The sequence below is a fragment of the Ambystoma mexicanum genome, chromosome 1q (assembly GCF_040938575.1).
Source record: "Ambystoma mexicanum isolate Mex_15411 chromosome 1q, UKY_AmexF1_1, whole genome shotgun sequence".
Lineage (NCBI taxonomy): Eukaryota > Metazoa > Chordata > Amphibia > Caudata > Ambystomatidae > Ambystoma > Ambystoma mexicanum.
Genome location: NC_090922.1, coordinates 1,501,885,718 through 1,501,913,559, shown reverse-complemented (window position 1 = coordinate 1,501,913,559; position 27,842 = coordinate 1,501,885,718). Strand labels below are relative to the sequence as shown.

Genomic DNA, 27,842 nt, shown 5'->3' with positions numbered 1-27,842 from the left:
CTGGAAGCCCTTGTCATCAAATGGACAATTTTCCATCTTAGATACACCTTCTAGGGAGAAAATGCACACTCATCACTGACCACTCACCTTTGGTATGTATAAGTCAATTACAGAATTACAGGATTCTAACCCTCGAGCCATGCGATGGTTCTTAGACCTACGACCCTACTGTTTCGCTGTGGAACACCGAAAAGGTAAAGAACAGGGGAATGTTCATTTCCTTTCCCAGTTGCCATGCGAAACAGCGGCAGCTCCACGCATAAGGGAAGGGTATGTAAGAAACTAAAGCGTGTCTCATCTAAAAGTTCCCTAGAATCTGTCATGATGCCTACCTCCAAGGAGCCAGGTCCGACCCAGCAACCCCAGAGGCAGGCATCATTCCCCCCAGGGAAGTGCCAGCGGGCCCAAGCTGGGGCCCTTTGGACACAGTCCTGGCGCCTTAGGCGCCAGGCTCATGTTGGACCCCTGTCCTGGCGCCTTAGGCGCCAGGCTCATAAAGCTAGACATGTGTTCAAGTGTTTTAATGTGCACTTACCTGATGCAGACCATGCTGCTACATCCAGGCCCTCTTGAGGCCTGAATGGAACTACTTTATCTGTGGGACTACTTTCCACCTGGGTGTGGTCGGGGAAGGATACATACCTGATCGGTGGAAGGATACATGCCTGGAACTTCTTCCAAAGCTATTTAAACCACGCCCGATCAGCAACTCACGCTTCGCGTTGTTCTGCTCCTCGCAGCTGGACGCTCACCGTGTCAGCTCCTGCATCTGGACTTCAGCCACGCCTGTCAGCATCCTGGGTTGCCTGCAAAGGGAGATAAGAGAGAATTGGGAAAGAAAGAAGACCTTACCAGCTAAAGCTGCATCACGGGGACATCACACCGACGATCCTGAAAGGGAAGACATCATTTTAAAAGCATTTCGCTTCGATCGCTGCAGTGCTGCATTTCAGTCACCTTTCCTGGGCACCTCCATCTTCAGCAGCGATCATCCGGATCCGCACCCACTTCCCAGAGCCTAGAGAGAAAAAGACAAGAACACAAGGTGAGAGAAGGAAGGGAAATAGGAAAAGCTCAATTTCCTTCTAAGACTTACCTGTTGGGTCATTCCCATTTCATTTCGGGTCCTGCCGCTTCCTGGCATTCCGGACCCCGGCCCCAATGGGGAAAAAGACATACGCATTAGCGCTTGCTGCAATAAGACAATGAACATTATTATTGAGCTTGAACTTTTGAACTTGCAACAGAACTCTTACAGCGCCTCACCTGAATAGTCAAGCTTATTTTGAACTCCCATCAAACCTCAATCCAGTGAAGTAACTGGGTTTCAACGCGCCCCTGCATCAGAAGCAGGATGGAGAACTCATCCTTCCAGACCCTAAGGTGAGACTTCACGGGGAATCGTGGAAGGGTATCGAGGAGGGTTGGAAGGGAGTGGGAGGCTTGAGCATTATTCCGTCAGTAGGTAATACTCCCTTTTCACGCACAGCGGAATATTCCTGCGAGCCAGAAAAGCCAGAGTAGAGTGGCCCTTCCTGTCCATCATCAGAGTCCTGCGCTTCACCATTGAAGAAGCATCAGCACTCGAAGCCAGACCTGCGTCTCAGTGGGAATCAGGTGAGCGTGACAGAATCTCTCTGGTGGCCAGGGCACGGCCATTGCCTTGTAATCCAGACCCAGGGGGTGGACCAGTGTGGGAGGATTACCTGGGTGAGGGGTCCTTGTGGAGAGTGAGAACCGGTGGTGGGACGCAGTATTCCCCCTTTGCCGTGCCCATGCCCCATCCTTCGGGATATCTTGGGACTTCAACTCGCCCCCGCCCCACACTCTCCCTAAACGAACACTTTCACATGGACCGTGCGCTCTGGGGAAAGCCAGACTCAAACCCGAGCATTACATTGGACATGCCCCACTAATCGGGTCAGGCAAAGTCAGGCACTTGACTTTAAACACATACATCTGATACCCATTAGCTCTGCCCACACGGATAAAAGGAGGAACATAGAGAGACACTCTGAGCAAGGTGGAACACGAGAAATGGACAGATCTTCTGGGGCGAAGACAAACCTGGAGCAGGACGACCATTGAAGGTACTAGAGCAAAGGGTAGGGAAAACCTGAAGATCCCTGCAGAAGGTTGTGGTTTCCGGGAAACCATGAAGGAGATCCAGAGAAAGACCAGAAGAAACCTGAATTGTTTCAAGGACGCCAGCAACCCTCCCAGGTGAACGACTAAGTTGGGGAGGCGAGGCCAAGCCTGTGGTATTAACCTTGACTTGTGAATCAAAGCCGCAGAGACAAGAAAGGAATGAACACAACAGGTGTCATGCGAGCCATGCGATGGTTCTTAGACCTGCGACCCTACTGTTTCGATGTGGAACACCGAAAAAGTAAAGAACAGGGGAATGTTCATTTCCTTTCCCAGTTGCCATGCGAAACAGCAGCAGCTATGCCCTATTTCTCTGCTCCCTTTCTTGTCTAAGCTTTTGGAATTTTTGGTCACGCCCCTTCTGTCCTCCTTCCTGGAATCCTCTAAAATGTTAAATCATGCCCAGGCAGGTTTTAGGCCAGGGAGAGGAACGGAAAGTGTACTTGTCTCCGTGCAAGAAGATATATCTAGACTAGTTGATGCAGGTGGTGTTGGGGCTGATTCTGTTGGATTTGTCCGCCGCTTTTGACACGGTGGACCATCCTATTCTTCTTTCACGTCTAGCACAGATTGGGATTTCTGGCCCTGTCCTTGCTTGGTTAACCTCTTTTCTTTCAGATCGCACCCAGACTCTCGCTATGCCCCCTTTTCTTTCTCCCCCCTGTGCTCTTACCTGTGGTGTCACCTAGGGATCCTCTCTCTCCCCGATTTTGTTTAACATTTATATTTGGGCGTTGGTCTGCCTTATCCGTTTCTATTGACTTAATTGTTATTCTTACGCTGATGATACTCAAATCCTGATCCGTCTAGATCAGGATCAAACTGAGGTCTCAGCTTGTCTTCATGACTGCTTAAAGGCAGTTGGTGTATGGATGGACCAAAACTGGCTCAAGCTCAACGGCGATAAAACGGAGGTGATGGTGGTGGGCTGTCCTCCCAACCCTCATTATGGACTCCTGCTTTCTGGCCCACGTCTTTAGGTCCTTTCCCTAGTCCAGTCAACAAAGTGAAGAACTTGGGGGTTACTCTCTCTGCCTCCTTAACAATGTCAAACCAGGTTATGGTTGTGTCAGTCCGCCCACCACCCGATTAGGGTCCTACAGAGGGTGTTGCTGATGATTCCGGAAGTCATGCGTCCTCCCGTGGTGGCCGTGCTAGTCCTCACACGGTTGGACTAATGCAACTCCCTGTACCTGTCTCAACCGATTGGCCTTCTCCAACGGCTTCAACGTATGCAAAACTTGGCACCCAGATTAGCCACTGGCACTCCCTATGGTGCCCACATCTCGCCAGTGCTTTATCGACTTCACTGGCTCCCAGTGGCTCAGCGAGTTGATTTTAAGGCGCAGTGTATTGTCCATCGGGCAATCATTGACTCAGGAGCAGAGTTCCTCCAATCCAAATTCTCTCGATATATTCCGGAACGTAACCTTCGCTCATCAGCTTCCAATCTACTTACTGTTCCGAGGTTTAACCGGAAGAGACTTGGTGGCAGAGCCTTCTCTATTGCCGCGGCCAGGCTCTGTAACACCCTTCCACTGCCACTCGGATCCACCTCCAACCATCTGGTCTTCAGAAAAGCCTTCAAAACCACTCTCTTCTAGCTCTCTGGCTCTCTACGGTTCTCCTTCAGTGAGCAGTTTCCTCGTCAGCGCCATGATGCCTCCGGGCGAATGTGCGCTCTATAAATTTAGGTAACATAACATAACAGGTGAGTTGATATGAAAGGACGGTTTGTGTGAAGGAAAGATTGAAGCTTCAACAGTGAAGGCTGCGTACATGCTGATGAGACGCGAAAGAAGGCTAACCTTTAAGTGGCTGATAACTCTGATGCCAGTGATACAGAGTAGAGTAGTGAAGTGGTCCGGCGAAAGAAAGCCCACTCAAGTCTCCGTGAAATGTTTTGTTATAAAGCGGCAAAGTGAACAAACTCTGAAATGTGTAATGGTCAAGATTAACCCTGGCAAAAGGGGAAGTGAAAGGGTGAATTCTTGAAGAGAACAATTTCTTTGAAGTTTTGTGCTTATGATATTGTACTATCAAGACCAAGAGACACTAGGACAAATAAAAGAAGAATATGAGCTGAATTGAAAGTCAAAGTGGTCCTGCAGAGGTCTATAGTAAAAGCCCCGCACATTCGAAAGTCTTCGTCAGTAAAAGGTCCGAGCTCGACTGAGGGGAGATCGGAAGTGTGATAATCGTATGATATATCATATCATAGGTTGGAGGAAGGGATCCCCTAACGAATGTGAATTAAGCTTGAGGAAGGGAACCCCTGCAAGCACTGTGATTGCGAGGTCTGAGCCCGGCTAAGGGAGACTTATGTGAACTTTTTGTTGAACTGTGAATGAACTTTTGGAACGCTAGAATAAGTGACTTTAACGTGGAAGGACAGGTGGGCCTCCATCCACATTTTGAACTGCCTATGTTTTGAGTACCTGAGCCAGGTGATAACTACAGTGGCTGCCTTACTTCGTGCTGTCCAACGTGGGGAGGAGAGCTGACTCAGCTATCTTGATCCTTAGTTATAACACTGATTTTCCTTTGCATACATATTCCCCTTTACATGCTTTTGTATAAGAGATAGGGCAGGCTTTGGGTTTTATTAGTATAGACCATTTATATTTGACAAACACTGATTAGGACTGTGTTTTATTATTTATTTGATGGTTGAGACTACTCCCATCATAGCTATAGGGCAAAGCAGGCGTTTTTCCAAAGCTCTGAAAATTGAATAAAGGTTTTGAAACCTGTACCTCTTGTGTCAGTGTCATACTTGTGATACCATGCCTCCCTTACATCTCACACAGTCTTCCTCTTCACCACTCTCCCTCCTCAAGTTGTCTTCCTCTTCACCATGCTCCTCCTTACACAGTCCTTCCCTTCAGCACTCTCCCTCTCATGCTGTCCTTCTCTTCGGCAATCGCCTCCTCACGCTGTCCTTCTCTTCACCACCCTCCCTCCTCATGCTGTCCTTCTCTTCAGCACCCTCCCTCCTCATGCTGTCCTTCTCTTCACCACCCTCCCTCCTCACGCTGTCCTTCTCTTCACCACCCTCCCTCCTCATGCTGTCCTTCTCTTCACCACCCTCCCTCCTCATGCTGTCCTTCTCTTCAGCACCGTCCCTCATCATGCCGTCCTTCTCTTCACCACTCCCTCCTTAGGATGTACTCTTCTTGACCACTCATACTGTCCTCTTCACAACTCACCCTCTCACACTGTCATCCCCTTCACGACCCTCCCCCCTCATGTCCTCCTCTTCACCACCTTCCCTCCTAATGCCCTCCTCACCACTCTCCCACCTCACGTTGTCCTCCTCTTCACCCTCTCCCTTCTCAAGCTGTGGGTTTCACCACCCTCCCGCCTCTCGTTGGCCTCCTCTTCAACACTCTCCCACCTCATGTTGTCCCCCTCGTCACCACACTCCCTCTTCACATTGTTTTCCTTACCACCCTACCTCCCTACGCTGTCCTTGTCTTCACCACTCTCCCTTCTCACACTATCCTCCTCACCATTTTTCCTCCACACACTATACTTTTCTACACTCTTCCTCCTCTTCACTGCTCCCCCTCATGCTGTCCTCTTTACTCTCATTGCCCTCCCCCCGCCCGATCGATAGACTGATATCCTTACACCCCCACCCCCTCTTTTCCTCTTTTTGGATTCATGATTCAATGAATATTTCTCTGGTATTATTTGTTGCTTTTCTTCTCACCCCCTAACTGGATGGTATAACCCATGCCCACGTAGTTTTCCATAGAGTGATATTGCTTACCACTATTTCTGTTCCTTTCCTCATTGGATTGATGACACTAGGGCCATTCTCCTTTATCGTACTGTATGGTACCTTTCATCTTTCTCTCACCTCTGCCAGATGATATAACCAATTTTCCAAAAATGCTCTCTAGGCTGATGTCTGAAACTTATCTCCTCTTATTCCTGCCCCCATTTAATTGAGATGGTATTAACCATCCGCCTTTCTAATCCTTTTGTTTTCTGCAGGTGGTGGTCGTCCTGCAGCAGGTTTTCCAGCTCATCCAGAAGGTGCTCAGCAAGTGGCTAAACGATGCCCAGGTGGTGGAGGTAACAGTAGTGCCTTTATCACTCCCCTTTAAACTGCTATAGTTCTGTATTATCCATGCAGTTATGACTAGCAGAAGGTGTCTTCTGGTATCTGTTCCTGATTGCCTATTGCGAGAGCATTGCCATATTTCCGTCTCCCATGGGAAAATATTTCATGTCTTCTAGCCACAGATTGCTCAGAAAGGTAGGACACGCTTGAGCTGCAGGGAGAAGGTGGTAACGTTAGGGCTGGCGGTTGGCACCAACTTCTGTTTCACATCAGACTGTTGGCAAGGTAAGTTATGGAGCCGAGCCAATGGAGAATGTTACAGATTCTGGGTGGCTCCACACCATAGTTAGTCAAAAGTTAGATGAACGTTGGAGAAACGGCACAGGGTAACCATTTCAGAAGCATCCACAGGAACATCAGTTCCAGGACTCCAGAATGAATCTGCAAATCCCTTCATGCTATACTTGACCCTCACAATGCAGTGCTTATTTATTGTTGGTATGCTCCTACCTGATGTCACATATCGTTTCTGTACTAGGTGTAGCCACTGTATAGCTTGTGTACAAGATCTGGGGCTTGCTTGGATGTAGTCGGGATGTAGTGAAATTGACAGATTGGAATATATATATATATATATATTATTTCTGAGGCTTGTGGAATCTGCTTAGATCACATGCTGTGCATAGGCCGACATCTAGTGGAAGCTGCGGAGTATTACAGTTTGTTTTTCGAAACTCGAAAATGGCCGTTGACACAGGGCGTGCCAGTAATACTATCCCTAGTGTGACATCCACTGTACCCAAGATCCCTCACGTGTCTAGGACCCTCAGATTGTTTTTTTCCGCCATACTGGTCGGAAGCATTTTGCGGAGTCCCATGGCCTTAGCCATACTTTTGCTAAAATATCGATAAATTTACATCCTTTCCCAATCCCAACGTCGAACTTCGACACTCGACGCTGGCTTGGAGAAGAATTCGCCCGTTGGCTGCTGCACGACGGATTTGGGCCTCGGAAGGCCTCTGGCCTCGGCCCGGGCCTTGGAAGGCCGCTGGCCTCGGCCCTGCAAGTAGGGAGAGTGGGGGGTTGAACATACTCTACACTCTTGGTATAGGTACATCTTATACATTTCCTACACTTACCAGCCCGCTGCCTCAAGGTGCGTATGGAGGGTACCCCTTTTCAATTCTGCCCCAAGTGCAATCGCAAATACCCTTGGGTCGACAGGCACGTCACGTGCAATCTCTGCTTGCCGAGGGACCACCTCGAGGCGAACTGCATAGCGTGTAGTAGGTATAAACCTAAGACACTTAAGGACCGTTCGACGAAGCGTTGGGCCCACCACGCCAGGCAGGCGGACATGGCAGCGGAGGGCGCCTTCAGCGATGGCAGCGACGCCGTGCTTTCGGATGGCGAGGGCATTACAGTGTCTAAAGACAGCCGAGCGCAAGTCCCCGACCTCGGAAGGTCATCCGACAGGGCGGCTATGGGGAAGACCCCCGGCGACACAAGTGCTTCACACACCACTCACACAAAACGCACGAAGTCCAACCGAGACTCGACGATGTCGAGTTCTCGGAAAGAGGCACATAGAGAACGGTCCGAATCTGTGTCCTCTGGGCGTTCTCGATCGAGATCGCGGCATGACTCCAGGCAATCATCCACTCTTGCCAAGAGTGCCTCGCTCCTTAAGCTAACGAAAGTTCGATCGTCGGAGGACAAAGACGACTTCCACCCCCAGGCCGCTCTCCGGGAGTTGGAGCCCGCAGACAAGATCAGTGCAGCCCCACGTTCGAAGGACAGGGACTCTACCCCCGATCCTCAACGCCAGGCGTCGAAAACCTCCGGAACCACAAAGGGAAAGGGAAAACACTCTTCCACTCACGGGGAGGGGGGAAAACAGCAGAAGAAGCAGCCACTGCACTCTTCCACACCTGTGAAACACTCCACTCCTCCTAAACAGACAGACAAGCCCAAGTCTGCTGCTATTTCTAAAACCAGCAAATCTACTCAGGATAAGTCTCCTAGACTTTCTGAGAGAGTCATTCCCAGTTCCAAAGAATGGTCGAGTGATGACATAGATAGGGTCATGTCAAGGATGTCTTCTTTGGCAGACTTTTATGATAAAAATCCAGACCATTTCCTTTCATATAATCCACAAGGGGCTACACCCTCAGGCTCTAATGATCCTATCCCCCCGAGTAAGAAGCCCCGGTTTGAGACACCTATGAGGTCTTTGGACCCCTTCGATGTACAACCATACTCACGGCCATGCTCACAGTATCAAGGAGAGGCTTCCTTTGGTGAGGACCAAGAATTTGGCATGGTAGAAGAGCAAACCGGGACGGGCTACTATGGGGATGATGAGGACCAAGAAGAGGAAGACCCTGAAACCTACAGAGTAGATTCCCCGGTAGAGAAGGAAGTCCCGGTTACCGACTCCCCTGTCGATAACCAACCCATCCTGAACAAGGGTCTCGCACGAGCAGCAGAACATTTCCATATTGACACCCATGGTGTCCAGGAAGAGAGGGACTTCGCCGAGGAGTTAGTGGGAGAAAGGAGGCCTGTTGCCCAGACCATCCCTATCCTTAAGTCTATTCAGCGAAGAATAGACCCGTCCCTGGTGAACTCGAACCTCACCAGAGCAGTCAATCCCAGAGTTGAAAAACTTTTCAGGGCAGCCCAGTCTGACCCTCTCTATATAAGAGGACATCTGAAGCCAGACTCCCTGGTTGTCACTAACACTCGTAAGAGGGCTGGAACACCCTTGTCATCGTCCGAAGCTCCTCCAGACGAGGAGAGCAAAAAACTATATGGTTTCGGCAGGAAAGTAGCCTCAACGTCCGCCTATCAGGCAAGGATTGCAAACTCCACCAACCTGTTGGCCAGCTACAACTGCCATCAGTGGGAAGAAGTTGCGGCACTCGTAGCCTCTGCACCAGAACCCTTAAAGGGCCAGTTAGCACGAATTTTAGCAGAGGGTAGAGCCGTGTCTGGTTGCATTTTAAAAGCAACTTTTGACGCCGCGGACAACGCAGGCAGATTGATGGCAGAAGCTACTGTTATCAAAAGACATGCGTAGTTACGGCAGTCTGGTTTTACGGCAGAAACCCAGGCATCATTGTTGGAGAAACCGGTGGAAGCCGATCTCTTTGGTAAGGCGGTCGAGGACGCGCTGAAGAATGCCAAGGACGAATATGAGACACTCAAGTCCCTTGGCCAGTTAACTAATAAACCCCTTAACCAGAGAGGGAATGGAAATTTTCGTCGCCCACGCGGCCAAAATTCCCAGAGAGGATCAAACTATTCCCAGGGGCAGGGTACACAGTGGAACAATAACAGCCAACAGTCTACCCAGGGTTACGGCAGGGGTAATAGGAGAGGACGTGGTAAAGGCAGAGGTAGCCCCAGTAGAGGAGGCGGCACGCCTCCACCAAAGCAGTGACGCTCAGTTCAGGGTCCCTTCTCACGCAACCCCAGTAGGGGGATTCATTTCCAACTTCACCCAAGCTTGGGAAGGGATCACATCAGACAGATGGGTGCTGTCAACAGTATCCGCAGGGTACTGTATAGAACTACTGCAGCGTCCCCGGAACCATCCTCCACGACAAAGAGTACACTCTTTAGAACATCAGAAGATTCTCCTCGAGGAGATTGCCAATCTGCTAGCAAAGGACGCGATAGAACTCGTCCTGGGACACCAGGTAAACAAGGGTATTTATTAAACTTACTTCCTTGTGCCAAAAAAAGATTTGACAATGCGCCCAGTGTTGGACTTACTGCCTGCCAACAAGTATGTCAAGCCCCAAAAGTTTTGCATGACTACGCTACAAGAGGTAATCTCCCTCCTAAAAAAGGGGGATTACATGGCAACCTTGGATATGAAAGATGCCTATTTTCATATTTCCATGTTCCCAGCGCACAGAAGGTACTTGCGCTTCAAGGTGGACAGTCGGCACTACCAGTTGAAGGTACTGCCCTTCGGGATAGCTTCGACACCAAGGGTATTCACCAAGGTACTGGTGGTGGCGGCTGCACACCTACGCAGGGAGGCAATCCCGGTGTACCCTTATCTGGACGACTGGCTCATAACGGGGGAAACCCCAGTAATTTGCAGGACAAACATTCAAAGGACTATCAACCTCCACCACGAATTAGGCTTCTCAATCAACGAGGAAAAGTCAAGCCTGGTGCCAAGCACCTCCAAACAGTTCCTAGGAGCAATCCTAGATACTCAAGAGGGGTTGACATTTCCTTCAGAGGAAAGAATTCGGAATATACTACTGCAAATTCTGCAATATCAGTCCGGTCACCAAATAACGGTACGCAAAGCAATGCGTTTGCTGGGCATGATGGCGTCATGTATTTACTTGGTCCCCCACGCGTGCCTGCGCCCCATGCATTAATGGTTGGTGAAACAGTGGTCTCAGGCAAGTGGTCAGTGGGACGATCTAGTGGTCATTTCGGCAACACTGGTACAAAGCCTTCACTGGTGGACAAGAGAGGAAACCCTTTTACGATCCCGAAGTACAGGCAGTAGTCACTACCGATGCATGCTGACTGGGTGGGGAGCTCACCATCTCCACCACACAGCTCAGGGTCTCTGGTCTCCCTCAGTGGCCAAGAACCACATCAACATGCTAGAGCTTCTGGCAGTATTCGGAGCGCTTCAGGCGTTCGAGCCCTACCTACTAAACCTGTCAGTGCAAATCCGGACGGACAGCGCGACAGCCATGTTCTACCTGAACAAGCAAGGAGGGACTTGTTCGCCAAATCTGTCCAAGCTTGCCCAGAAAATCTGGATATGGGCACTCAGACGGAACATCTTCCTGTCATCACAACATGTTCCAGGGGAGCTCAATTCCCTAGCGGATGCTCTGAGCAGAGACTCTCTCCCAGAGGAACACAAATGGGTTCTACACAGAGAGGTCGTAGAAGATATCTTCTCTCAGTGGGGTTTCCCCACTATAGACTTATTCGCCACAAGCGAAAACAGACAATGCCCAAGATTTGCATCTAGGTTCCCCCAACCAGACTCCCCGGGGAACGCCCTGTGGATGAACTGGTCAGGGATGTTTGCGTACGCTTTTCCACCAACTCCTCTCATCAGGAAGGTGGTCAACAAGATTAACAGAGAGTCGATGACGCTTGTCCTAGTTGCTCCCATGTGGGCAAGACAACCGTGGTTCACACACTTACGCAGGATGGCGGTGTGCGAGCCCATCAAACTTCCGGCCTGGTACAACCTACTGTCCCAGCACCAAGGTCAAACAGTGCATCAGCAACCCAACTCAATGAACCTGGCAGCATGGCTCCTGAGGTCATAGAGTTTGGACATCTCAATTTACCACAGAGGTGTATGGACATCCTAAAGGAATCTAGGAAACCAAACACAAGGCACTGCTACTTTGACAAGTGGAAGAGATTCATTATCTGGTGACAGAGTAAACAAATCAACCCTGTTGATTGCACTCCTTCCACTATTGTTACATACTTGCTCCACCTGCTGGATGCAGGACTGGTTTTTAACTCACTGAAAGTACACCTGGCAGCCCTGTCGGCATACACCACTTCCCATAACAAGGTCTCGTGGTGGAAAGTACCAGTAGTGAAAGCTTTCATGGAAGGAGTAAAGAGACTTCACCCTCCTATTTCAAACCCACTACTGTGGCTGTGTAGTTATGGTTAAGTTGCTCTTCCATAGGAAGAGAGCACTTTTTGGGCGGCCTATAACTCCGCTTCGCCTCGACGAATCCTCACCAAACTTTGAGAAAAAAAGTAAATGGGCCACTCTGAATGGGGGGAAAAGTTATAGGGGGTCCCAAAACTTCTTTTTTTCCCATAGACTGAATGGGCAGGTACAGGGGCTTGGTCCAGAAAGCGTGCTTTTGTAAATTTGGTGACCTTCCGTGCAGTACTTTTCATAAAAATGACCAAAAAGTAGGTCTGAAAAAATTAGATATCTAGGTCCGCTTCGCGGTCACACTTCCCTGTTCGGTCCACGGACAAGATACCGATTGGCTAAGGGGCTGGCGCCATGACCGCGGATGCGCGACGTCTCTGCCGATTGGCTGCAGCGAGACGTGTTCTGCGTCAGATTGTTTGAATTTGCCCGACACCTTGGATCCGCCGATAGCGGAGCGACAACCAGCGCAAACATGCTATATTTATAAAACTCTTTTGCTGTGTCACAGAGCGTTGGGACAGGGTCAGACATTAAGACATGGGTGATCAATGCATTTGTTCTGGCGGTCGGTCTTCATGATTTATTTTCTATGGCCACTTTGTACGCACAGAAAATGAGGGGTCCAATAACGGTAGTATTTCAGTCCATGCAGTGCACAGGCAACTTGTAACTGTTGTAAGGACACGCGTGGTGTTGGCGACTATTGAAATTGACAACATGGCGTAATTGCATTACTTTTTCCTATGGGTATTGTATTCATTAGTATGCCGCCATGGGTGTGACATGCTATGGTGGTTGTGGCCAGGGCCTAGAGTCTTGGATGCATGGCCGTCGGCCAAAGGCCTTACTTCCAAGACTGTAGGCCCTGGCCACAACCACCGCAGCATGTCACACCCATGAATACACCCGTAGTATTGCGTATCGATTGCCTGGTTGTAGGGAGTGTGTATACTCTTGGGTGCATGGCCGAAGGGCAAGCACCCAAGAACAAAGTTATAAGCACTGGACGTCCAAGCCACTGCACACCTATCCCATGTAATATCTATGGACATGCAGCTAGGAGTGCAGCCTCTGGCCAGCAGCACTGTAGGATACAACACCTATAGAAAAACCCCAACTACCACACATCACTGAGATGGTTGTGGGGAGACCCTGCATTCTTGGGTGCATGGCCAAAGGCCATGCACCCAACAACAAAGTTATAACCTCTTCACTTACAAGCCAACATGGGTTTTATCTAGTGCGGTGGTTGTGGCCAAGATGTATACTTTTGGGTGCATGGTTGCAGGCTGTTTGCCATACACCCAAGCATGTACACACTGCCCACAACCACTGCAGCTTATCACATTTATACTTCACACCCACACAATTGATTATGTATCTGGCAGGTGTGCCCAGCTCCCAGAGGTTTGGGTACAAATTCAGTACATGCTACATTTACAATGTTTCCTTCTATGGGTGTGCTACTGATTTTTACGCAACCATGGGTGTAATATGCTGCAGTGATTGTGGCCAGGTCCTACAGTCTTGGGTGCATGGCCATAGGCCGGACGCCATACTTCCAAGACTGTAGGCCCTGGCCACAGCCACCACAGCATGTCACAGCAATGGGTACACCTGTAGTATTCATTATTGATCAGATGGTTGTGGGGAGTGTGTACAGTCTAGGCTGCATGGCCTAAGGCCAGGCACCCAAGAAGAAACTTCTAAGCACTGGAGTTATAAGCCACTTCACATCCATATATTGAAATGTATGGACATACACCTAAGATTTTAGGCCCTGCCCACAACCACTGCAGCATTTCACAGCTACAGAGAAACCCCTAGTATTGAACATCACTCAGGTGGCTGGGGGGAGTTTCTGCAGTCATGTGTGCATGGCCGCAGGCCATGCACCCCACAGCACAGTTATATGTAGTGTACTTACAAGGCACAATGGGTGTGATATGGTGTGGTAGTGCATCACTCAGGCGGCTGTTGGGAGGGACTGCAGTTATGGGTGCATGGCCGAAGGCCAATGCCCCCAAAAGCACATTTGTACGTAGTGTTGTTATATGCCCCAATGGATGTCATATGGTGTGGTAGTAGTGGCCAGGATGTAGAGTATTTGAACAAATAGGCACTGCAGTTGTAAGCACCTATGGATTTTATATACTGTATACCCATTCATTGATAAATCTATGGCCTCACACTCGCGTCTGTAGCCTGTGGCTACAAACTACTGCAGCATATCACAGCTATAGCTACACTTGTACTATGCAACATCATAAAGATGGTTGTGGGGAGGGCCATGCTCCAAAAAACAACTTTGTACGTAGTGAAATTACAAGGCACAATGGTTCCGATATGCTGTGGTGTTTCTGTCCCGGACCCAGAGTGTTGCCTGCATGCCCAAGACTGAAGTCATAAGCAGTGGGGTTAGAAGTGAATATGGGTGTGGTGTAATGCGGTAGTTGTGTACACGTCCTAGCGCCTTGGCTGCATGGCTGCAGACGATGGTCCCAAAAGTTAACTTAACAGTAGTTAATTTACAAGGACCATGGTTTTGATATGCAGCGATTGTTGTGGGTAGTAACTATACTCTTTGTACCTTGGTCGTAAGGCGTAGGTGTTAGGTTACACAACCAAGATGCAAGGGCCAGCCTACAGCCACAGCAGCATATTGCTACCATAGATTTGACGTGTAGGTTCGCATGTGTACAAAATGACTGCGAATATACTTACGCCTTACTTTGTTCAGAATCCATATATGTTTAAAATGCCTTTAGTACTTGGCGGAAGAATCCTTTCTTAATTTCTGTGATAAAAGAAAAAGGTATGTTAGTCTTTGCATTTTATGAAAACTTACTACATTGCATAATAGACAGTTAACTTTTTTTTTTTTACCCTCATATTTAGTTTACAAACCAGTGTACTGTGCATTCTGCTCAGTTTCTGTGTTTGCTTTTCTAATCCTTGGGTCTGGGGGGGAATAAAATCCTTGTCGGATTAAAAAACACCTTTATTTGCTATGGTACTAACTACTTTCTTGTTTCCTTTGAGTGCTTCCTCCTTCTTTCTGATTAATGTTATGTTTGGTGCCTTGCTGCCGAATTTTAACAGTTAGATACCTGTAGACGTATTCCAACTGTGCATTTGTTCTTACAGATCTGTGATATTCATTTATTTGTGTCGTCGTTATATTCTCTTGGGCAGTTAGATACCTGTAGGCGTATTCTGTTTGTAGTCTTTCACATAATTTTTTGGTAATCTTGAAGTACACATTTATTAAATTTTGGCTTTAAGAATATTAAATACGCATTTGTAAGATTAGCTGGCAATCTCTGCTTTAGAGTATTGGTGCTATCATTACATTCAAACCATCCACATTTTCTTTTAATGTATGCAGTGTAGTGTTTTCTTTCCAAGTGACACTTGACTGTGTGTGAATCCAGTCAGTTTGCAGTTGTTTTTAGTACCATCTGCATTATAACGTAGAAGCATAAGTATTATGTGGGCACTATGTGATTCTATCAGTAAGGTGGAGCGATGGTTTGCATTCTGTACAAGTTGCTGAAATGGAATAGATTCACAATTAGGTATGTAAACTTACACAAATCGCTCATTTGGGACTTGTTCCTGTATCACATTGCTACAGAGAGTGCATGTATGTTTCCACATGTACGAAATCTAGAAGATTTCATTTACAGGTATGCTTTTGTTTTCCAATACTAGTGGTAAGTACATTAGAAATTCTTGTGGATCTTCTTGTGAGTTTATAGTGAATCTCACCATTCTAGCACAGTGGTCCAGTTCTTGCCTTATTCCATGCACACTGTACGTGTTGTCAGGATTGTTTGTTGCATTACTATGAAGCACTAACATTTGCAAACACAATTGGTCTGTACTGTGTAAGTAAATATTGTTAACAATTGGTGAATTGAAATAGAATATTCATTGCTACATTTGCATTTCCTTTGCAAATTTGAGTGGACCAGCTAGTTCTGCATCTGAGTGCATTTTTCGGAGTTTCTGTTCCTTCTTTGAAGACATACCTGGTTCACATTCCCTAATAGGTTCTTCTTTGTTTGTGGTAATTGATGAAGCTTTAGCTTCTTTTGTTTTCTTTGAGGGATTTGCTGTTGGATTCTGTTGCATTTCTGTTTGATTTAGATTTCTTTTACCACGTTTTACTTCATCTGGAACAGGAAATTGTTTCAGATGGGGGTGTACAGTGAACACAGTCTATTGTATTCTAGAATGCAAGGAATATCAGCTTTGCCTTTACTTGCATCAAAGTTCATTAGCAATAGACTGTTAAGTGTACGTAAGCGTGATAATGCTACGTAGTTCATGCCTTCTTTAAAGACTGTTTCCTATATCTATCAATGCTTTGTCTAGGGTAAGACCTTGGGATTTATGAATGGTAACTGCATATGCAAGAGTTCGAGAAAATTGTTCTCTACATACATACGTGTCTTTGTAGAGAAGGAATCGAGCAATTGAGCGCCCTATCCTTTTCACTTCTGAAAGTTTATCAAAGTGAATATTGACAAACTGAATATTGCTATCACGTGGGTATGATTGAAAGCCAACAACTGTACCCAGTGCTCCATTAACTAGCCCTTGCTCGATGTCAAGGTTACTTTTAAGCATTACTCTACAATTTAAGGATAATTTTAATATTTTTTACAACCCAGCTGTGTTGGAGATTGAATTTTCTAAACTATTTAGTCTTGTTGTGGCTTGCTCACACATGGGTACTGTCATACCATGTACGTCTAGTTTGTCTGTAGCCCAAATTTCCATTATTGGTTGCATTTATTTATTTAACATTGTTTCATTGAATTTGAAACAGCTTGCAAGAGTTGGCATTAAGTCCATACAATTGACTTTTTTGTGCGCTAATTGTTCCATAACATCAGTTGTACATGCATTATCGCCATAAAGTGCATGAATGTGCCGGTTTTTCAATACTACTTGTGCTTCTTTGCGATAGTACACTAACTCTAATATTTTTTAAGATGTTGGAATAAGTGAGATCTGCAGATTGCCGCATGTTCTCTGTTAATTCTCTGTATTGGAAATGTTGCCAAAGGTTGACATTTCCTATGCTGCCAGCAGTTTTACGGCAGAGTTTGTGGCCTAAGGTTTCAAAAATAGGTTCCCCTTTCATTGGTGTCAATTGTAGAAGATCTCCGAAAACGATCGTGTTTCCCTGCAAAGAGTTCTTCGTTAATTTTTTTTTTTAAGTACTTCCTGCAATCTGTGGTGAATCAAAGCCAACATTAGGTTGGAAACCATGCTCACTTCATCTATTAGTAGCATTTTCATTTGTTTCAATACTCTGCGTACTTCCATTGCAGCTTCTGCAGAAAGTATGTAATAGTCTAATTTATTTTGATGCGCTACTGGAAGCAGTAGTAATCGGTGTAAAGTGACATTGCCTATGTTGTAGGCAGCTAAACCTGTGGGGGCCGTTACGGCAGCTGACAGTTTGTTGTTTGTCAATTGTTGAAGAAACTTGCTGATGATTTTGATCACGAATGTTTTTCCTGATCCAGCTTCACCACTCAAGTACAGCAGCATAGGTTTGTAATTTTGGCAGTTACATTCTTTATTTTCGTGTTGTACACAATGTACAATTTGTTTTGTTACGTCTTCAAAAATGGTGCACTGATCTTTAAGTTATTCTTGTTGTACAGTTAAGTCTTGATACTGATACATAGTGTTTTCTACTTCTGCCATAGCTACTTCTGCCTCATTTGCTATTAGTGGTTGTCCTAGTGGTTCTTGACTTCCTGTTACAGAAGGTTGACTACTGTCGGAAGAGCCCTAATCTAGTTGGGTCTGAAGTAGTTCTTCCTGTTGCTGCTCATTGTGTAACATTGTTTTGTCCTGCGTAAAGTTCGCATCGGTGATAGCGCTTTCATTCGAAGGGATTGTGTCCTCCGACGTATTCCTTATCTTGATAGATCACTTCCAGCTTGCTGGCCTCGGAATATTTTTTCAGTAGAGTGCGCTGCATGTCGACGTCCCTCGAGTTGGTGTCCCTCGACAGCCTCCGTATCAGCGCCAACGTCATTGTGCGTATAAATAGACTTGCGCAGCGGCCGTTGCTCAGTTCCGTTTTTCCCGCTTCGTGGGCCTCGGAATCGTGTTGCTCATTTCTTTCAGTATTTCTTATTATGCCTCGAAGATATCTTCTTCATTCGATGGCTTCCTCTGCCGAACCGTCGACCCCACGGTCCGGCTTCAAAAAGTGTCGAGATTGTGGGAAGAAAATGTTGTTGACGGATCCTCACTGGATCAGTTTGTGGTGCCTGGGATCGGAACATCACTGTTCGGAATGCAAGGACTGTATGTCCATGACGGCGAAAGCCTTGAAGGAGCATAAGAGGAAGCTAGAAAGAGGTAAGACTCTTAAAACTTCTACTTCTTTGAAAGTTTCCTCAGCAGAGTCGAGACATTAGTCTCCTCGCCGCCACAGGAAACCTTCTCGCTCAAGGTCTCGAAGCGGTTCCCATCAGTCTTCGAGATCTAAACATTCGAAAAAGAGGCGTCGTAGATCTCCCTCTTCGTCTTCTACTTCCCCGGAAAGGGTCACCTGCCACACAAAACACAGAAAGCGGCCCTGACCCCCTCGGAGACGGCTAAAGGTGATGGTCTGGGTGAAAGACCAGAAAAATCGAAACGCCGCGAGTCGTTGCACCCAGCGAAAGAAACGGCCGAGAGCATCATGAACCCCCGAGCAAAGGCAGTAAGAATGCGCCATCGAAGGTTCCTTCAACTCATAAATCTGCGTCATCGATGCCTTTATCGAAGGGCCCGTCGACACGCAATTCGGTCGAATCGACGCCGTCTTCGACGCCGCTGTTGACACCGATATAGGACATACCTACTGCTGTTACTACATCTCAGTCAGTAGACGTACCAAGGGCTTCGACCATTACCTCGAGGATGTCGTCGATAACCTCGATGACTGAGTAGGATTCCGATCCTCTCGAGTTGTTCGAGGCCTCTTCATACTTTTTCGATGCCTTTTTCGGTTTCATCGAAGCCTTTGACTTCCGCGTCGACAACTTTGACGTTTGCCCAACCAGTGACTACAAGCTTGGCCCCTTCTGCTTTAGAAATGGATTTTAAACCATACCCAAGGTCAGATTATTTCAGAGCTTTGTCTTGTCCTCTATATATGAGGAAGGGGAGGATTCTGACCATGAAAGAGCCTTAGGGTTACAGAGGGCCACTACACCTATACCAGAGGAATTTATCTCTGAAGAGAATATATTGAAGGACCTTCAAGACTCTTTGCATGAGGCAAGTGGTTTAGATACTTCTCCAGAAGTAGAATTAGCTAAACCAGACCCAGGGGAACATGCTGAGACCCCTTATAGGGTCTTAAATGCCAGAATAACAGAGTTCATGGGGTGCTCTACACCTTCATCTTCTTCAACAGGATGATTTTACGGACATTTTACTTAAAGGACCACAGGAAGATCCTATGGTTCCCTTTCATACTACATTGTAGAGAACAAATATCCGTCAACTGGGAAACCCATGAGGTTATCCCGGCAGTTAACAAAAAACTATCTGCCAAATATAGGCTATCTGCTTCTGACCCTGAATATTTGAGCAAACATGCAACTTCATCGAACAGTAGATCTGCATACCCTACTATTCCACAAGACAGGGATGATAAAAGGTTTGACGCTATGTCAAAAAAGGTCTTCTCGGCATGCAGCATGGCACTTAAATCCATTAATGCTACTTGCACGCTCGCAAGATTCAGCCATACACTTTGGGAGTGTGCTTCATCTGCGGCTGACTGTCTCCCGGAAGGAGAGGAAAGGGAAGCATTTCTGAACATCATTAAAGATGGTAAAGACGCAATGAGTGAGTCCTTTCAAACTGGCATTGATTCTGCTGACAGTATCAGCAGAGCCATGGCGGCAAGTACTACAATCCGCAGATTTGTGTGGTTGCGAAAGTCTGGTTTTGCTCCGGATGTACAGGCCAGACTTTTGAATATGCCCTTTGACGGCTCTTTTTTGTTTGGTAAGAAGGCTGATGACAGCCTAGAGAAGTTACAAACATCCAAGGTAGCAGCGAAATCTCTTGGAGCTCCGTCAAACTCTATCGCCCCTCAGGAACCTCTTGGAGGGGTAGGTCCTTTCGCTTTTATTCCGCCTTCGGAAAAGGCAGAGGACAGCTGGCTCAAAGGGGCAAAAACGATTCACCCGCGGTGGACGGGTTAAAAGTACAAAAGCCGCATCAGCAGCAGGTGCCTCCTTGCCCTCGGCATCTGCGTCAGTCGCCTCTATACCACTCTGAGGTGTCTCCTCACAAGACACCAGTAGGGGGCAGGTTAACTCAACAAATGACGGAATGGCAGGCTATTACATCAGATGCTTGGGCATTGGAGACAGTTGCCCAAGGTTACTGCCTGCCTTTTCTACGCACCCCTCCGTCATCCACCGGGGAACAACTCTTTGAATTTTCCAGATCCGCTCCTTTCGCAGGAGATTCTAGACCTGCTAGAGAAAGGTGCCATAGAACCGGTACCTGTAGCGGAGAGGAACAAGGGTTGGTATTCCCCCTATTTTCTAGTACCGAAGAATGATGGAGGACTGAGACCCATCTTGCACTTATGAGAATTGAACAAATTCCCCAGGAAGGACAAGTTCAAGATGGTGACTCTCTCTCAGATCCTTCAGGCCCTCCAGCTTCAGGACTGGCTGGTATCTCTAGACTTTCAGGATGCTTATTTCCATGTGCCAATCCATCTCAAACACAGGAAATACCTGAGGTTCACAATTGGCAACTCTCACGATCAATTTTGAGTTCTGCCATTTGGGCTGACCTCCGCCCCGCGGGTCTTCACCAAGCTAATGACTGTAGTGGCTGCAAGTCTAAGGAGGGAAGGGATCCACGTCTACCCCTACCTAGACGATTGGTTGATCAGAGCAGTATCTTCGGAACAAGCTCAGATCCAACTAGATTATGTCTGCCACTTCCTTCACAAACTGGGCTTTTCCCTCAATTTAAAGAAGTCACAGATGATACCATCACAGAGACTCCAGTTTATCAGAGCGGTCCTGGACACTTCCCTGGGGAAAGCCTCGCCACCAGAGGTGAGGGCTCAAGATATTCTGCAGATGGTCATCAAGTTTCAAAATGCCCAACGTCTCCCAGCCTTCGACTTTTTGAGGTTGCTAGGCCTTATGGCATCCTGCATCTTCCTTGTGCCAGAGGCTCACTTGAGAATGAGATCTCTCCAGTGGGCACTGAGAACTCAGTGGTCACAATTCTCAGGAAGAATGACAGATCTCCTTCAGGTCCCCGACAAAGTGGCTTGAGACCTTCAGTGGTGGGCCTGTCGGGAGAACATTCTGAAAGGAGAACTGTTTTGGCAACCATGGCCGGAGATGACAGTAGTCACGGATGCCTCACTCACGGGGCCCATGCCAACGACTTGACCATCAGCGGTTGTTAGTCTCCATCGGAGTCCAGACTACATATCAACCTGTTGGAGCTGAGAGCTATCAGACTAGTGCTGAAGGCTTTTCTGCCATCTGTACAAGGGAAAAATGTCCTAATAATGACGGACAACACAGTGGCCATGCACTACCTCAACAAAAGAGGAGGCGTAGGATCTCTGCCACTGTGCAAAGCAGCGATGCAGCTCTGGTTTTTGGCAATTCAAGAAAGAATCTCTCTATCGGCAGTTCACTTAGCCGGAGAGAAGAACTTGACAGTGGACGCTCTGAGCAGGCAGAGCACAGTCTCCCACGAGTGGGAGATAGCTCAGGAAGTCCTTCAAGAGACCTTCACCCTTTGGGGAACCCCTCAAGTGGATCTGTTTGCCACCAGTATCAACAGGAAGTGCGATCAGTTTTGTTCAAGGGAATTTCCCCTGAGAGGAGCTCTAGGGGATGCGTTTGTAGTGGACTGGGAGTTTCCACTTCTGTACGAGTTTCCTCCAGTCCCTGTCATTCCTCAGATGATCAGGAGGTTGAGAAGATTCCGGAAGACTATGATCCTTATTGCCCCAGACTGGGCCAGGAGTACGTGGTACCCGGACCTTCTGGACATGCCCATCTGCCCTCCGATTCGTCTTCCACACAGGGAGGATCTTCTCTCGCAGAAGGGAGGTCAGGTTCTCCATCCAGACATCAGAACTCTCAACCTTCACGCTTGGTTTCTGAAAGGTTGAGATACAAGGATTGGGACCTCCCAGATGACGTTATGGAGGTGTTGCTTTCGGCTAGAAGGCCAGCAGCAAAGACTTTATACCGCTGCCGTTGGAACAAGTTTTGCAGCTAGTGTAGAGAAAAGAATATCGAACCCTTTTCATGCAGTACACCAATGGTGTTTTTGCTCTATTTGGCGAGTTCAGGTCTTCAAGTTGGTACGACCAAGGGGTACCCCGCAGCGCTGTCTATCTTCAAGCGCACTGCAGAGGAGCCATTATATTTCAAACTACCCCTAGTAATCCAGTTTCTGAAGGGGTTGACTAATGTCTATCCCCCAAAGCCGTTCCAAGTTCCCTTGTGGGACTAAAATCTAGTCTTACATTTTCTGATGGGTACTCCCTTTGAACCACTCCATTCTTGTTCATTAAGATTTCTCACCCTTAAAACGGTCTTACTAGTGGCTTTGACATCTGCCAGAAGAGTGAGCGAATTACATCTTGCATAAACCTCCTCATACAATTTTTCACAAAGACAAAGTTGTCCTACAAGTGAAGCCTAATCTCCTCCCAAAGGTAGTCTCTGAATTCCACATCACTCAGAAGATAACCTTACCTTCATTCTATCCTCCTCCCCATCCTGGGAAAGAGGAAGAGAGGCTACATACGCTGGATCCAAGGCGAGCCTTGAGTTTTTATATCAGCAGACCTGCTAGGATTAGGCAAGCAGACCAACTGTTTATAGGTTATGCAGGACACAAATTAGGATTGGCAATCGCAAAACAGACCATTTCCAGATGGATTATTTTAGCCATTCTAGAATGCTACAAATTTGCAGGGAAAGAGCCCCCTCAAAACCTTAGAGCTCATTTAACCTGGGGTATCGCAGCCTCTTCGGCCCTCCAAAGAGGGGTACCGATTCGAGACATATGTGCGGCTGCCACATGGTCGTCCGCACATACCTTTACAAAATCCTACAGTCTGGATTCCTCCTCTAGCCAGGAGACAAGATTTGGCAAAGCTGTGTTACACTCTGTTCATTCTTAAAGGGAAATATTCCAATTTTACTCCCACCTCCGTTTACACACCACTGCTATGGGAGTCTAGCAAGATAAGGAATACGTCGGAGGACACAATCCCTTCGAAGAACAACTTGCTTCTTACCTTGTAACGCTCTTTCGATGGGATGTTCCTCCGACGTATTCCTTGTCGCCCCTCCCATCCATCCCCACAGTAAAACTTCCCTTGTATTTGCAGCTTACGCTCCTTCAAGGTCAATAACCAATTCATGCACAGCTACACTTAAGCTTCAAAACGGAACTGAGCAACGGACGCTGCGCGAGTCTATTTATACGCACGATGATGTCGGTGCCAATACGGAGGCTGTCGAGGGACATCAACGCGAGGGATGTCGACGCACAGAGCCCTCTACTGAAAAAAAATTCCGAGGACAGCAAGCTGGAAGTGAAGATAAGGAATACGTCGGAGGAACATCCCATCGAAAGAACGTTACAAGGTAAGAAGTAACTTGTTCTTTGCTTTGAAAGCATCTTCATAGCAGTCATAGTTATCTAGTATGTCTTCCTCTTTTCTCCATGGTTTAAAAAGTTGTAGCAGGGACATGTAATATAGTTCTTTCTGTTGAGGAGTTTTTAATGACAATTTTACATGATTGATTAAGCTTTGTTTGGTAAGTTTCACTAAGCTCCCTTCACAATCGGTCACTCTATCTCTACGTTTGCTTTCATCAGGTTTTATATTATTTTTTAATGCAAAGTTTTGAGCTATGTGGTATAGACACATGCTTTCCAAAGTGCTACTCCTGTTCGGATAGTATGTGTCCAGTAAATTGTTTTTTAGAATGTCTTGGCTGTTGGGATCATTTCTGGCAATTGTTTCTATGTCCTCATATGATTTCAGAACTCTTTTTCTAGATGTAGCAGGACCAAGACTTAGCCATACTATGTTGTCTGATTTTCCATACAAAGCAGTACCGGTTAAACGAACTGCTGCTTCATAGGCGCCACATTCTCTGAGAGAGCATTTTTATGCCTAGGCTGTACAATTTCTGTGATACTGTTTTGTCTGATGCTAGGTCATCCCAGATGTCTTGAAGGTCTGTTTTTTTTTGCTTTTGTTAAGTAGGCTGTAGCATATCGTGCAACAGCAGTAGAAATGTCTGCAATGTACTGCACATCTATGTTTGCATTCCATAAGAGGGCAATGATTGCATTGTAGTCATTGATATATTTTGATTCTTCCCTTCTTTTTATGTAATACGTGTTGTTAGGTGATTTACCTTTAACACTATGTCGAACTGAAGACATGAAGTTGTTTACTTCACCTGTTTCTGTAACTGGTCTAGGGAAACCAAAGCGGCCTTTGGTGTAGTATTTACCTTTGTTTTTGTATTTGCGGCGACAATATTTCCCACATTTGTGTCTTTGAAATTGTAAAATCTGCCCATGCAGCTCACTATGTGTCTGTTGTGAAGGGATTTCACAAGTGACATATTTTTCGATAAACTGCAAAACAGTGCTATCACTGTCGTGACCAAATTTAGGTGCACCTTTGATCCATAACAGCATGTGACTGTGGTGCTCCTCTCGCTTGATATTCTTTTCTCCAAAAGAAGTGTTGCACTTCTCCAAGGGGAGGAACAGTTTTATTGCAAATAAAGTGTAGCATGGCAATGAAACGATGATGGAAATATCTTGACACATTAACTTGATCTAGAGAGGAAAGTTCTCCATGTGTTAATATATCTGTTGTTTTTGTTGCTGTTTGCTATGCGTAGGAACTCGTGTAAATGTTCCCATGCATATTCTGCACAACTTAGTGTAACAAACCAAGTCGGAAGTCCAAGGTTTCTGATCATACAACGCACGTCTCCGTGGCGTCAGAACCAGTATTCCTTTGTACCACGCATGTTTGCAAACAAATTTGTTATACTTGATTGTAAAACCTCATCTTTTTCCTGTACTTTTTGTATTAACTGCATAGCTAACATATTTTGAAAGTGGGTTCCAGATTTCAAAATGAGTGCAACTCCGTAACATAGCGTTGCTAATGCACTTTCATAGAGTAGGTGGAATATGTTTTCCACTTTTTTTCTAAATCTGGGATCTTGCGAATACATTCGTAATGAACGGTATTCTGATGCCCCAATCTGAGTGGGTCTATCATCGTATCTTCCACCTTTGCCAGTAGGAAATAGCAGTGGAAAAGCATGTGCTTCTATACTTTTTTTTCCATATACTCATTGGTGAACCATTGGTTTGTTGCATTTGGTAAGTTTCTAGTGCATCATCTATGCTTTCATTGGAATGCAATGGATGAATTGTATACTGGTCCAAAAGAGTGGATACTGTAGCAGGATGCAGAAGTTCGAATTGTCCAGTTTCTGATGCTTCTTGAATTATTTCAGTTGTTTCCCTTAAGCTTTCTTCAATATTTATTTCCTTGTAGTACTGGTTGTCTTTTAGATATTGCAATGCTTGTCTAACTTTATGTAAGTCCAACAGTTGTTGCCAAATGTTTTTGTCTTTTGTTGGTACACCATTTACCAAGACTATTAAAGAATGCTCTATTGAACGTTGCACTCCTAGTGTGTGTACATTTTCAGTTGGATCTAATGGCAAATATACTACTTTGCCACAAATGCCTTTCACCAATTCAGAGGGAGGTAATTTTGCTGTTTTTGGATGAAGGCGTATAATTGCTTTAAATGGGTGAACCTTTTGAATTATTATGCTCTCATACAAATTGAGTTGTTGCAGGATTTTTGGTAGTGGGAACAATCCAAATTATTCGTAATAGCATGTGAAGGAGTGTGGTTGTCTAATTTTGTAGTGCAGTAACTGCAACATATTAGGCGTTCAGTTAGTTCATATTTGTCTTCTGCTTAAAGGTAGACCGCTAATTCAAACCATTTAGAATCTTCATTGTTTTCTATTTTGTATGTCTATATTTTTTGTGTTCCTTTTGTAAAACCTTCTGCGGCAACACACACACACACACATGGTTTGGTACTTCAGCCGATGCCCTTTTAAATTTTAGTATTTCTTTTCTGTATGTGTGTAATAGAAGGTTGCTATGTGCAGAATTGAATTTTGTAAGTGGCTTTCACTTCCAAAATATTTTCTCTGAATACGGTCAATTTCTTCTTGTGAGTATTTGGGTGTACCATGCAGAAGAGTATTATTTAAATTGCCTAATTCTGAAGCTGGACTTTTTGCATAGTAAATTTTATACACTAGATTTCTTACATTTGAATGATGTACTGATATCCTTTTGATATCATGGAAGGTGCTTTTGCAAATAGGCCCAGAAATGCAGGCTAATGATTGTCCTATATTTTGCAGCACTTTCATTTTACGTTCGTCTTTACCTTTTACATACTGATTGAGGAACTGACATAAAAGATTTGAAAGATTTGTTTGGAATGGCACACATTGATGTGCACAGCCATTTGTATACTGGACGGTGTGCTCCTGTCGAATCGAGAGGTAATTCTGAGTTTTCAGGGGATACTTTTGTAAGCAGTGTTTCTTGTTCCATGATGGTATTGATTTTTTCATACCCTTGTCCACTGCTGTGGATGGCAATTGTGTTTGATTTTGTTTGTATGCCTCTTCATTAAAATATCATTCTGTGGTTGTCGTGTGACTCCATTCACCTCCACAAACATTTAAGAAATTATTTTTGTTCACGTTCCGTTTATTGCTAAGTTTCTTTTGTAGTTTGGTACTTCGTTTTGTTAGTGCTTTCATACTACTTAACGCTAATATAAACAACTTCCTTTTGAGAAGGAATGCACTGTCCACGAGAGCTTGTAGGATTAATTTTCTACGGTAGGTTTTAAGTGTTGAGGATGATTTCAGACCTCTTCTTATTAGCTTCTGAAGGACTCTGGCAAACCATTTTTGCTAAAATCCTTTTTTTTTACTGTGGGTTCTTGTTACTATATCAGGATTATTAGGAGCATTGCTAGCTGTACTGGTAGCCGATTGTTTGCCAAGATTTTTGTGTTTCGGGACACATTTTGATGGAGGAGGTAAAGTTTCGGTAGTTGACGCTTCCTTTGTTTTGCTAAACAACTGTATTAGCTGGTTTGTTCCTACGTTCTCTACAAACTCCACTACAGATGGATGCTTAGATTGGACACTTTTCCTTTTATTTGCTCTAATTCTGCGTTCCTTTCTACGGACTTGCTTTTTGGTAGGCATTCTTTGGTGTCTGTTGAAAAAAAGAAGGCATGCTTTGGTCTGTTGTACAATGTATGTGTGTTGTGTGCATGCATGCATGATTTTGATGGGGAAGCTGTTTGTCGTGGTGTGTGAATGTGCATTGGACTCTTACAATGATTTGGGAAGGATGTTTTTCTATTTCTCCAGCATGGGGTCTGGCATGGATTCACATGCTCATGAATATTCCCCGTCGTCAGGCTGGGAATCCTCTGTAAAAAAAAAATCAGTTTCGTTTCTGAACTGTCTTTCTACTAATAACCAATCACTGGTCTCTGGGTCATACTGCCCCCAGCCAATGACTGCCCTCTACCTAAGCCCCTCCTCCGGCAGCCATCTTCAGATTTTTACCGCACGTTCAAGTGTTGGGCGTCCTCGTGCTATAGCTCTCGAGCTTTTGCTGCGTTTTTGTGCTTTTTCAAGGAGATTTTCTCATTTTTCAGTTAAATCGAGCCTCAAGCTCCACTGTTCTTCTTCCGATCAATGGGGACCCGTTTCAGAATTTCCAACGCCCTTCA

At 46.0% G+C, this 27,842-nt stretch overlaps 1 protein-coding gene across 2 annotated transcripts in view; it reads left to right on the top strand.

Moving 5' to 3' along the window:
* The window catches only part of IPO13 (importin 13), an 848,611-nt gene that overhangs the window by 634,585 nt on the left and 186,184 nt on the right, over window positions 1-27,842 (top strand). For both annotated transcript variants that reach the window (XM_069642404.1, XM_069642403.1), the window contains exon 12: window positions 6,151-6,231. In XM_069642404.1, coding sequence (XP_069498505.1) covers window positions 6,151-6,231 — 81 coding nt within the window. The remainder of the gene's footprint in view (window positions 1-6,150; window positions 6,232-27,842) is intronic.